Here is a 12988-nt window from a genome sequence, read left to right as displayed (position 1 = left end):
CCGCCTCCTGGGTTCAGGCAATTCTCCTGCCTCAGCCTCCTGAGTAGTTGGGATTACAGGCACGCACCACCATGCCCAGCTAATTTTTTGTATTTTTAGTAGAGACGGGGTTTCACCATGTTGACCAGGATGGTCTCGATCTTTTGACCTCGTGATCCACCCGCCTCTGCCTCCCAAAGTGCTGGGATTACAGGCTTGAGCCACTGCGCCCGGCTACAATATTTTTTTTAAATTTGTGTATGCAACAGAGGTCTGACTGCATTTGGGATTTTTTTTTTTTTTTTTTTTTTTTTTTTTTGAGTCTCGCTTTGTCAGGCTGGAGTGCAATGGTGCAATCTTGGCTCACTGCAACCTCTGCTTCCTGGGTTCAGGTGATTCTCCTGCCTCCCAAGTAGCTGCACCATGCCCGGCTAATTTTTTTTTTATATTTTTAGTAGAGACAGGGGTTCACAATGTTGGCCAGGCTGGTCTTGAACTCCTGACCTCAAGTGATCCACCCCCTCGGCCTCCCAAAGTGCTGAGATTAAAGGCGTGAACCACCGCACTTGGCCATCTGACTGCATTTTGACTGCAGCCTGTTACATGAGGTCAGATGTGGAATTTTCTACTTGTGGTATCCTGTCAGTGCTCAGTAAGTTCCTAATTTTGAATTTTCAGATTAGGGATTCTCAAGCAGTGGTATGTGCTTTAAGAAATTAACAGATTTGAATTTTATTTTGCATTTTCACAAAAAGGGTACTTTAACCAAAACATTTTGATGTTACCCCTAAATGTAGACATTTAAGTCTTTAAATTATAAGTCTTAAAGGCTTTCCCATCTTCTGGGTCAATAGGAGAAACACATAATGTAGAAAACATAGGTCTCAGGTAAAAAGTTAAAAAAAACCCGGCAGGAAGAACTCAGGCAGTTTAAGTAGAGTCAAGTTTCTGGGACACGGACCCCTTGGAGAACTAGAGGAAAGCTACTGGACCATCTTCCCAGAAAAATGTGCGTGCATATGTATACAACACACAACTGTAAGGAATTAATAAACCTAGGGTTAATTTTTGTTCTAAACTCTATAGTTTTGTCACAAATCCAGTAAAATAGGTCCTGGTAATAACTGAACAATAATTTTGAATGATGGGTTAAAGGAGAAAATAAAAAGGAAACTGCGTTATTTACAAACATACAAAAAACTACTAGATGTTGTAATATTTCTTTTTTCCTTAATTATTATTATTGTGTAAATTAGACCATGTATATGGAATGAAAATGAAAAGATGTAGAGTCCTCAATTTTTTCTTTTTTTGAAATAGAGTCTTGCTGTGTCATCCTGGCTAGAGTCCAGTGGCACAATCAAACTCAGCAGCCTTGATCCCCTGAGCTCAAGCAATCCTCCAACTTCAGCCTCCCAAGTAGCTGAGACCATAGGCATGAGCCACCACACCTGTCTAATTTTTAAGACAGGGTTTCACTATGTTGCCTAGGCTGGGAGTCCTCTATTTTTAATTAACCTAACTTGGCATCCAAACTATTAAATAGAATGAACTCTAGAATTGTGCCTTGGTTTATTAAGCATGGTAATTGTTTGTTGAATAAACAAATTTACTTCGCACTGATTTACAAAAGCAACTCCCAGATAAAGTACTTTTAACAAATACCCTGGCAAAAAATGCTAAACACCTTCCTAGGAGCCATTCTTCTTACTTAGAGAAATCTAATTTTAGTAAGGGTGGCAATGTGTCTGGCTGACATACATTTTCTACCTTCCAGGAGTACCTTTTTACCCTGTAGGTAAAAAGTGGTCACATTACTAAGTTCTGGGTCCTCTGGGAAAGTTGTTTTTGCTGTTGTTGTTTGAGACACGGTCTCCTTCTGTCTGTTAAGCTGGAGTGCAGCAGTGTGATCTCAGCTCACTGAAATCACCCCCCAGGTTCAAGCCATTTTCCTGCCTCAGTCTCCCAAGTAGTTGGGATTACAGGCATGTGCCACCACACCCAGCTAATTTTTCTATTTCTAGTAGAGCTGGAGTTTCACCATGTTGGCTGGGATGGTCTTGATCTCCTGACCTTGTGATCTGCCCTCCTTGGCCTCCCAGAGTGCTGGGATTACAGCTGCCTGAGACACCACATCTGGCTTTATTTATTCATTTATTTATTTTGAGATAGGGTATCATTATCATTCTGTTGCCTGTATCATTATCATAATAGGTATCATTATCATACAGGCTGGAGTACAGTGGTGTGATCACAGCTCATGCAGCCTTGAACTTCTGGGATCAAGTGATTCTCTCACCTCAGCCTCCCAAGTAGCTAGGATTACAGGTGTGTGTCACCACACCTGGCTAATTAAAAAATTTTTTCTGTAGAGATGGGTTCTTGCTATGCTGTACAGGCTGGTCTGTCTTGAACTCCTGGCCTCAAGTGATCCTCCTATCTCAGCCTCCCAAAGCACTGGGATTACAGGCCTGGGAAAATTCTGTTAATTAAAAAAGCTGGGCTGTGCGCGGTGGCTCATGCCTGTAATCCCAGCACTTTGGGAGGCCGAGGCAGGCAAATCACCTGAGGTTGGGAGTTCGAGACCAACCTGACCAACGTGGAGAAACCCTGTCTCAAAAAAGAGCTGAATCAGCTGGCAAATGCCTTTTGTCTTTCCTCCTCCTTACTGCCTGATACACAGAAGTTTTGACAAGAGCTGTGCTGCCAATATTATAACAGAAGTGCCCAGAACACTGGTAACATAATGGAACCACCACGCCAGTCCATCTTGTTTAAGCCACTATTTTTCAGATCTGTTAGTTGCTGTGAAATGCTATTATTAATGAAAATAGATCAGCCTGGGCAACAAAGTGAGACCCTGTCTCTACAAAAAAAGTCTTTTTTTTTAAATTAGTTGCCCATGATAGTGCACATGGTTCCAGTTACTCAGGAGGTTGAGGTGGGAGGATCACTTGAGCCTGAGAGGTTGAGGCTGCAGTGAGCTGTGATTGCACTACTGCACTCCAGCCTGGCAACAAAGCCCTGTGTCCCCCCCCCCAAAAAAAAAAAAAAAGGCCAGGCACAGTGGCACATGCCTGTAGTCCCAGCTACTCAGGAGGCTGAGGTGGGAGGATCGCTTGAGCCCAGCAGTTCTGGGCTATAGTGTGCTATGCTGATCAGGTGTCCACACTAAGTTTGGCATCAATATGGTGACCTCCTGGGAGCGGGGGACCACCAGGTTGCCTAAGGAGGGGTGAACCAGCCCAGGTCAGAAACGGAGCAGGTCAAAACTCCCATACTGATCAGCAGTGGGATCATGCCTGTGAATAGCCACTGCACTCCAGCCTAGGCAACATGGCGAGATCCCATCTCTGGAAAAAAAAAAAAAAAAAAAAGATAAACTCTGTTAATTTTCATAACAATATTTAAAAAATTACTGGCCTCTCTTCTACAAAATAAGGAAAATAAGGCTCAGGGAAATTACAATTTTCCCAGGTTCACAGTGTTGCTAAGTGGTAAACTTAAACTCCAGGTACATTTAGCTCTCACACCATTCTTTTCTTTTTTTTGTTTTTTGAGACAGTCTTTTTTTTGAGATGGGGTCTTGCTCTGTTGCCAGGCTGGAGTACAATGGCTCACTGCAACCTCCGCCTCCCAGGTTCAAGCAATTCTCCTGCCTCACACTCCCAAGTAGCTGGGACTACAGGTGTGTGCCACCATACATGGCCAATTTTTAAAAAATATTTTCACTAGAGACAGCGTTCCACCACGTTGGCCAGGCTGGTCTAGAACTCTTGACCTCAGATGATCCACCCACCCTGGCTTCCCAAAGTGCTGGGATTACAGGTGTGAGGCACCACACCTAGTGTCACTCTTTTCGATATTAGTTATGCTACTATCATAGCCGAGCATATGCACCACTTGCATTGAAATGCCAAAAGAAAACCATAACCAGAATACTCACTTCCCAAATACGGTGTATTTCATGTCCAAATGTGGCTGTTTGCCATAGGTGATGAAGAATTGAGATCCATTAGTGTTTGGGCCATTATTAGCCATAGATACAACACCTCTAACACTGTGCTGAAAAAGACACACCAAAGTGTTAATTTAACTGTGGTTTTTTGTTTGTTTGTTTTTGTTTTTTTATTGAGATTAAGTCTCACTCTGTCACCCAGGCTGGAGTACAGTGGCATAATCTCAGCTTGGCTCACTGCAACCTACACATTCTGGGTTCCAGTGATTCTCCTGCCTCAGCCTCCCAAGTAGCTAGGACTACAGGTGTGTACCATAATGCCCAGCTAATTTTTTTTGTGTGTGTTTTTTAGTAGAGATGGAGTTTCACCACGTTGGCCATGCTGGTCTCAAATTCCTGACCTCGTGATCCGCCTGCCTTGGCCTCCCAAAATGCTGGGATTATAGGCGTGAGCGACCACGCCCAGCCTTTTATATAACCATCCCAAATATAGGATTGAAACAAGACAGGCACGCCTTTGCTTTCTTTTTTAAAAGTATTTTGAGACAGGGGTCTCACTATGTTGCTCAGGCGGGTCTCTAACTCCTGGGCTCTGGTGATCTTCCTGCCTTGGCCTCCAGAGCATTGGGATTACAGCTGTGTATCAGTACACCTAGCCAAGACATTCACTCATTACCTTCACAATATTTAAGGGAGCAAGAAAACATTTAACCAACTTCTCTCTATTAGGGCTAATCTAAATGTTCAGTTTCTTTCTTTCTTTTTTTTTTTTGAAACAGTCTCATTCTGTCGCCCAGCCTGGAGTGCAGTGGTGCGATCTAGGCTTACTGCAACCTTTAACTCCTGGGTTCAAGTGATTCTCCTGCCTCCGCCTCCCAAGTAGCTGGGACTACAGGCATGCACCACCATGCCTGGCTAATTTTTTGTACTTTTAGTAGAGACTGGGTTTCACCCTGTTGGTCAGGCTGATCTCAAACTCCTGACCTCAAATGATCCACCTGCCTTGGCCTCCAAAGTGCTGGGATTACAGGCACGAGCCACTGTGCCTGGCCTAAATGTTCAGTTTCTACCTTTTCTTTATCCTTGAAAACTTGTATGTAAAAAGTTAATATATCAAATCACATTTCTCAATTAATTTCATTTTCACTTTGAAGAAATACAGCCACGGACACTTTTTTCAATGCCAACAAATAATAAAATTGATCCTTACATTTATATTAAGGAATAATGTGCTGGAATTAAACAATCATGCAGACAACAAAACCAAAATGCCCACAATCTCTTCTCACATACAATGGACTCTCACTAGTTTCTTTATCTGTAAAACAAGGGAGGTTGGACTAGTTAAAGTGTCTATTTACAATTTAGATGCTCACAAGGGTCAAGCAGATAAACTGACAATTGGGCAGAGTGTAAACATTAAAGAGAAATGAAGTCTGGCAAAATGAGATCCATTAGTGTTTGGGCCATAAAGGCTCTCTCTTGACTAATGGCATTAAACATTTTTTCTTTTAACTAATGGCTATGGGTAATGCATCTGTGGGTGTTCCACTCATGGGCAGTCAGTTTATAACCCCAGGACTGAATGATCTAAGAAAGGTCTCACCTATCTCTACTATTATGATAATATTTGTTTACAAGAGACTGTGTATAAAATTAAAAGGACTTTACTGACAAGAATGAAGATATAACTGTGAACTATGTTACTAAGAGGTGCCTGTAACACACTACAAGTAACTCCACCAATTACTCTAGCTTTAGCTATTCATTAGGTGACACTAACAAGCTATAGAGATGCAGCTCTGTGTTTTTTTTTTTTTTTCTGAGACTGAGTTTTGCTCTTATTGCCCAGGCTGGAGTACAATGCCGTGATCTTTGCTCACTACAACCTCTGCCTCCTGGGTTCAAGTGATTCTCCTGCCTCAGCCTCCTGAGTAACTGGGATTACAGGTGCCTGCTACCATACCTGGCTAATTTTAGTAATTTTAGTAAAGATAGGGTTTCACAATGTTGGTCAGGCTGGTCTCACACTCCCAACCTCAGGTGATTCACCTGCCTCAGCCTCCCAAAGTGTTGGGATTACAGGCATGAGCCACTGCACCCCGCCAAGATGCAGCTATATTAAAATATTAATGCTTGTCTCTCTAAAAAGTGTTTACTGATCAAATATAATATTACACTTGATATATATCAAATATATACACAATGTGATATTTAATACATATACAATGTAATATTTAATACATATACATCATTTAATACATACACAAAAATATAGTTAATAAAAAATAAAACTTAATAAAATAAGCACCTGTTAACATATTTCCCAGCTTTCAGAGTTAAAATTTACCAATTCATTAAATAATGGGAGCTCTGGCCAGGTGTGGCGGCTCATGCCTGTAATCTCACACTTTGGGAGGCCGAGGTGGGTAGATCACCTGAGGTCAGGAGATTGAGACCAGCCTGACCAATATGGTGAAACCCCACCTTTACTAAAAAAATACAAAATTAGCTGGGCATGGTGCTGGGCGCCGGTAATCCCAGCTACTTGAGAGGCTGAGGCAGGAGAAACACTTGAACCTGGGAGGCGGAGGTTGCAGTGAGCTGAGATCGTGCCATTGCACTCCGGCCTGGGCAACAAGAGTGAAACTTCGTCTCAAAAAATAAACAAATAAATAAATAATAATAATAATTGGAGTTCAAAAAAAATAAAAGTTATCAATTAATTATATATATCTATGTGCTCCTCTCCATCTATTACCTCAGCCTCTACAAGAGGTAACCAGTAAACCATATTCTAATACATTTTTTCTTCTTTTCTTTTTCTTTTTTTTTTGGAGACAGGGTTTCACCATGTTGGTCAGGCTGGTCTTGAACTCCTTTGATCTACCCACCTCGGCCTCCCAAAGTGGTAGGATTACAGGTGTGAGCCACCGAGCCCAGCCATTTTTTCTTTTTTTGTTGTTGTTTGTGAAAAACAGAGACAGGGTATCGCTCTGTCACCCAGGTTGGAATGCAGCGGTGCAATCGTAACTCACTGTGGCCTTGACCTTCTAGGCTCAAGCAATCCTCCCACCTTAGCCTCCTGAGTAGCTGGGACTACAGATATACACCACCATACCTGGCTAATTTTTTAACTTTAGTAGAGGCGAGGGCTCAATACGTTTCCCAGGCTGATCTCAAACTCCTGGCCTCAAGTGGTCCTCTCACCTTGGCCCCCTAAAATGCTGGGATTTTAAGAGTGAGCCACTACGCCTAGCCCTAACACATTTACACATGCCTGAACAACACATTTTTTCCTTTTCCTTCTGAATATAATGGTATTATAACATTTTAGTCTTCTGGGAAATGCTTTTTACAAATAACACCGTTACATTTCTAAGGTCATGCATGTATATATAGCTAATTTTTTTTTTTACTACTATGTGATATTTCACTACTGAATACACAAAATATGCATTCTATAATCAATGGACATGTCGGTTGTTTCTAGACTTGCTGTTACAAACAGTACATCCGAACACTCCTGTACATGTCTCTTCGTGCATACTTACAAGTTTCTCTTGAGTAAGCATTTGGGAATGGAATTCCTGGGTCAGAGTACATGAACAGACAATACATATCCATAATCTTGGTGTATAAGGTGTATAATATATAATGGTTTTCAACTCTGGCTGCAAAAGAATCATCTAGGAACCTTAAAATATAGTCAAAGTCCTAATCAGCCCTATTGACTTTATTTATAGGGTAAGGAGTTTCAGACCAGACTGGGCAACAGAGTGAGACCTCGTCTCTACAAAAAAATCAGAAATTAGCTAGGCATGGTGGTGCACTCCTGTAGTCCAGCTACTTGGGAGGCTGAGGCAGGAGAAACTGCTTGAGCTCAGGTGGTCAAGGCTGCAGTAAACCATGATCAGAGCACTGCAACAGAGTGAGACCCAGTCTCAAAAACAAACAAAAAACTTCTACAGGAGATTCTGTCATAGCCAATCTCTGGTTTTCAACTGGAATATGGAAGCAGTCATTAATGTAGTAATTAATACATAAACAATTGTTTATTCATTCAGGAGAAAGTTGACTTTTCAAAAAGTTTATCACCTCCCAGCCTCAACTCCTATAACAAAACTAATATATTTCCTTATAATAGAAGAGTAAAAGAAACCAGTTTGGGCAGCATAGTGAGACACCATCTGTATAAAAAATATAAACATCAGCTGGGCATAGTGGCATGCACCAGTCGTCCCAGCTACTCTGGAGGCTGAGGTGGGAGGATCACTTGAGCCCAGAAAATTTAGACTGCAGTGAGTCAAGACTGCATCACTGTACTCCAGCCTGGGGACATAGCAAGATCCTGTCTCTAAAAAAAGTTTAAAAAAAAAAACACAAAAAGAAAAGAAATTACTCCCAGTCTCATCATCCAGAGATAAACACTGCAATGAATTTTTTTCAGAATTTTTGTGTATTTTGTGAATTTTTTTCAGAAATTTTGTATATTTTGATGTAATGGAAATAATACACTTAAGCTGCATATTTTGATTGAGTACACCTTTTTTTTTTTTTTTTTTTTTGAGACAGAGTTTCACTCCTGTTACCCAGGCTGGAGTGCAATGATGCGATCTTGGCTCACCGCAACCTCCGCCTCCTGGGCTCAGGCAATTCTCCTGCCTCAGCCTCCTGAGTAGCTGGGATTACAGGCACGCACCACCATGCCCAGCTAATTTTTTGTATTTTTAGTAGAGACGGGGTTTCACCATGTTGACCAGGATGGTCTCGATCTCTTCGCCTCGTGATCCACCCGCCTCGGCCTCCCAAAGTGCTGGGATTACAGGCTTGAGCCACCGCGCCCGGCCCCGAGTACACTTTTTTTTTGAGACAAGGTCTTGTCCTGAGCATGATCTTGGCTCACTACAGCCTTGATCTCCTGGGCTCATGCAATCCTCCTGCCTCAGTCTCTTGAGTAGCTGGGACTACAGGCACATGCCACTACAACAAGCTAATATTTGTATATATATATATATATTTTTTTTTTTTTTTGTAGAGATAGGGGTCTCAACATGTTGCCCAGGCTGGTTTCAAAATTTTGGCCTCAAGCAATCCTCCTGACTGGGCCTCTCAAAGTGCTGGGATTACTGTACCCAGTCCTGACTGAGGATACTTTATCACTCTTTTTCTAATCATAAAGTTATGATTCTATGCAGATACAAAGTATGAAAGACCACACAATAAATCATTAACTGAAGTTATCTCTGGGAAGTGGAATTGATTTTTAAAAATAGGCATGCACTAGTTTTTAAATTTTAGACAAAAAAAAAAAAAGACTCCATAGAGGTTTGAAAAATACAGAAAAATATAACAAAGAAAATTAAAAATCCCTAATTTTACCATGATGAAGACTATATGCACTTAACCTAACTGCAATCTGCCACAGGTATCAAGTCAATACAGGAATGTTCAAACATCCAACAGAAGATGATAAAAGCTGGGCACTGATAATGGGTAACATTGCAACCAGGAAGTTTGATAGTCTTTCCTCCCCACTCTCAAAAACGGCTACTGTTTCATGTCATTCAACATGAATTTTATGGTGAGATAGTAAGCCCCTTTGGTACATTACTAGTTAAACATTTCAGGTTAGATTCAAAGATGAACTCACTTAATATCAAGAGTCACGTGGTGGTGAGATTCCAGTACACGTTAGGATAGGACCACCATTTATCAAGTCTCCCTGACATTATTTGTCAGATGTACAAAAACTATAAAAAAGTATATTCATTTTGCAATTATGTTAACTTGTATTGCTATAACACATGTATCAAAGTATCCAAGCATAACCAAGGCATGATAACACAGATTTTTAAAGAATTGAGGATTTACCTTAAGATATTCACTGTATTCATCCTCAAACTTCTTGCCCCAGATACTGTTACCTCCTCTTCCAGTACCTATATTCCAAGGCAAGAAAATCAAAAGAAGTATTTAATTAAAATAGCAAACAAGCTCATTTCCCAAAACTTAATGAATACTTTATAGTACAACCGCTTAAATATAAATAAAATTTGGCCAGGCATGGTGGCTCACGCCTATAATCCTAGCACTTTGGGAGGCTGAGGCGGGTGGATTGCCTGAGCTCAGGAGTTCGAGACCAGCCTGAACAACATAGTGAAACCCTGTGTCTACTAAATACAAAAAAATTAGCTGGGTGTGGAGGCGTGCACCTGTAGTCCCAGCTACTCGGGAGGCTGAGGCAGGAGAATTGCTTGAACCCAGGAGGCGGAGGTTGCAGTGGGCTGAGATTGTGCCACTGCACTCCAGCCTGGGCAACAGAGCAAGACTCGGTTTCCAAATTTGTCAATCAAGTAAACACATATATATATATATATATACACACACACACACACACACACACACACACACACACAGATACACACACACACACACACACACACACACACACACACACACGTATAAAATTTGATATGGCCTTTCCTAATTCCCCAAATTTAACTTCACAGACCTGAAGATTAAAATAGATCTACAAAAAACAAAAAAGAATAACCCTCCTTATAAATACTGTTCATATATATTTTTTAGTATGAAAATCTTCACAAATTTGCATCTTATCTTTGTGCAGAGGCCATGCTAATCTTCTTTGTATCATTCAAATTTTAGTATATGTGCTGTCAAAGTGAGAAAAATATAGTTTATATTTTAGGGGTAGGTGCTAATAATTTCTGCTTTAAAATTATACCATGGAATATTATGCAGCTGTGTAAAGGAATGAGATCGTGTCCTTTGCAGGGACATGGATGCAAGTGGAAGCCATCATTCTCTGCAAACTAACACAGGAACAGAAAACCAAACACCATATGTTTTCACTTGTAAGTGGGAGTTGAACAATGAGATCACATGGACACAGGGAGAGGACCAAAACACAGCAGGGCTAATAGGGGGTTGGGGGACAAGGGGAGGGAGAACATTAGGACAAACAGCTAATGCATGTGGGGCTTAAAACCTAGATGACAGGTTGATAGGTGCAGTAAACCCCCATGGCACAGGTATACCTATGTAACAAACCTACATGTTCTGCACTTATAGAACAGAACTGAAACACACACACACACACACACCCCTCCACATTTTAAATTCTTCTTTTACCCACTGCTTCATATTATATATTCAGTTCCTTGGATCTTAGTTAATGGAATAACTTACCTGTTGGATCTCCTGTTTGAACCATGAAACCCTTGATATTTCTATGAAATATACAGCCATTGTAGTAGTTACTGGCACAAAGAGCCAAGAAATTCTGAAGAGAGTAAAAATAATGATTGAGAAATGATGCAGAAGAAACCCAGTTAAGGCAAAGAACCAATCATATTTACTGAAAACACTATAGCAGCATAAACTATAGCTTTTGGTATTACTTTGGATGTTACTTCCTTTCCTAAAACACTTCAATAGCTTCCTTCTGCTCTTGGAATAAAATGAAAATCTTCAGCAGGGCCTAACAAGCCCTGCAGCACCTGGCTTATCTCTTCATCACATATACTAAGAACTGCTTTCTTATTGCTTACAACTTAAACGCATCAGCATTCTGACAACCCAAAAGGGACAGGATTTCCCACCTTGGGGACTTTGTACCTGATAGTTCTATGCCAGGAATGTTCTCTTTTTTTGTAGAGACAGTGTCTCCCTATGTTGCCCAGGCTGGCCTTGAACTCCGGGGCTCAAATGATCCTCCTGTCTCAGCCTCCCAAAGTGCTGGAATTACAGGTGTGAGCCACTGTGCCCGGCCTTAGAATTTTTTTCAATTTTATTTCACAACTCTGAATACCTGGAATATTCTTTTTATACCTCTTTCCATGGAGATGCCCTCGCACCTTCACATTCAGTTTAAGTATTAGTCTCTTGGCTAGGCCTCCCCTCACCTTCTTCCTTTCCTATTATTCTCTATCTCAACACTTAATTTTTTTCAAGGCATTATCACCTTTTAGAATTACTTAATTTTAGGCCAGGCGCAGTGGCTCACACCTGTAATCCCAGCACTTTGGGAGGTGGGCAGGTCGCTTAAGTCCAGGAGTTCAAGACCAGCCTGGGCAACATAGTAAGAGCTTGTCTCTATTTTTAAAATTAAATAAATAAATAAAAATAATTTTTTAAAAAAGAAGTATTTAATTTTCCTGCCCCGCTTATTTTTCCAACTAGAATATTGGCTTCATGAGAGTAAGGAATGTCTGTTGCTCGTCACTGTATCCCCAGACTCTGGGGCAAGATGTCCTTTCATAAATAATGGGTTTTTGTTTTGTTTTGTTTTGAGACAGGGTCTTACTCTGTCACCTAGGTTGGAGTGCAGCAGTGTGATCAGAGTTCACTATAGCCTTGACCCTCCAGATTCAGGCAATCCTCCCACCTTGGCCTCCCTTGTAGCTGGGGCAATAGGCACACATCACCACACTTGGCTAATTTTTGTATATTTTTGTAGAGATGGGGTCTCACTATGTTGTCTAAGTAGGTCTAGAATTTCTGAGCTCAAGTGATCCTGCCACCTTAGCCTCCCAAAATGCTGAGATTATAGATGTTAGCCACTGCACCCGGCCATAAATAATTGTTGAATAAATGAATATACACAGCTGACTCTTCTTCCTTCTATCCTTGTCATTTAAACAGGTGAAACAGGCTGGGCGCGGTGGCTTATGCCTATAATCCCAACACTTTGGGAGGCCAAGATGGGTGGATCACCTGAGGTTAGGAGTTCAAGACCAGCTTGATCAACCCATCTCTACTAAAAACACAAAATTAGCCAGGTGTTATGGTACATGCCTGTAATCCCAGCTCTCAGGAGGCTGAGGCAAGAGAATCCCTTGGACCTGGGAGGTGGAGGTTGCAGTGGCCCAAGACTGCGCCACTGCACTCCAGCCTGGGCAACAAGAACAAAACTCTTGTCTCAAATAAATAAATAAAAACACACAGGTGAAATAATGTATAGAACAGGCCAGGCATGATGGTTCACACCTGTAATCCCAACACTTTGGGAAGCTGAGGCAGGAGGAT

General features: G+C 41.3%; 1 protein-coding gene and 1 non-coding gene across 7 annotated transcripts in view; both read right to left on the bottom strand.

Annotated features, from left to right (window-relative positions):
- Nucleotides 1-12988, bottom strand: part of PPIL3 (peptidylprolyl isomerase like 3) — a 21684-nt gene that overhangs the window by 3788 nt on the left and 4908 nt on the right. For all 6 annotated transcript variants that reach the window (XM_032278713.1, XM_032278714.1, XM_032278712.1 and 3 more), the window contains exons 4-6: nucleotides 11150-11243; nucleotides 9812-9879; nucleotides 3926-4044 (exon numbers count right to left, since the gene is read on the bottom strand). In XM_032278713.1, coding sequence (XP_032134604.1) covers nucleotides 3926-4044; nucleotides 9812-9879; nucleotides 11150-11243 — 281 coding nt within the window. The remainder of the gene's footprint in view (nucleotides 1-3925; nucleotides 4045-9811; nucleotides 9880-11149; nucleotides 11244-12988) is intronic.
- LOC116552113 lies at nucleotides 10524-10630 on the bottom strand. The gene has a single exon (XR_004269230.1). It is a non-coding gene; the product is annotated as a U6 spliceosomal RNA (small nuclear RNA).

This window comes from Sapajus apella, unplaced genomic scaffold (assembly GCF_009761245.1).
Source record: "Sapajus apella isolate SASKATOON/1434 unplaced genomic scaffold, GSC_monkey_1.0 scaffold10, whole genome shotgun sequence".
NCBI lineage: Eukaryota > Metazoa > Chordata > Mammalia > Primates > Cebidae > Sapajus > Sapajus apella.
Note: the sequence above shows the minus strand (reverse complement) of the source record. Positions and strands in the feature narration are given on the sequence as shown.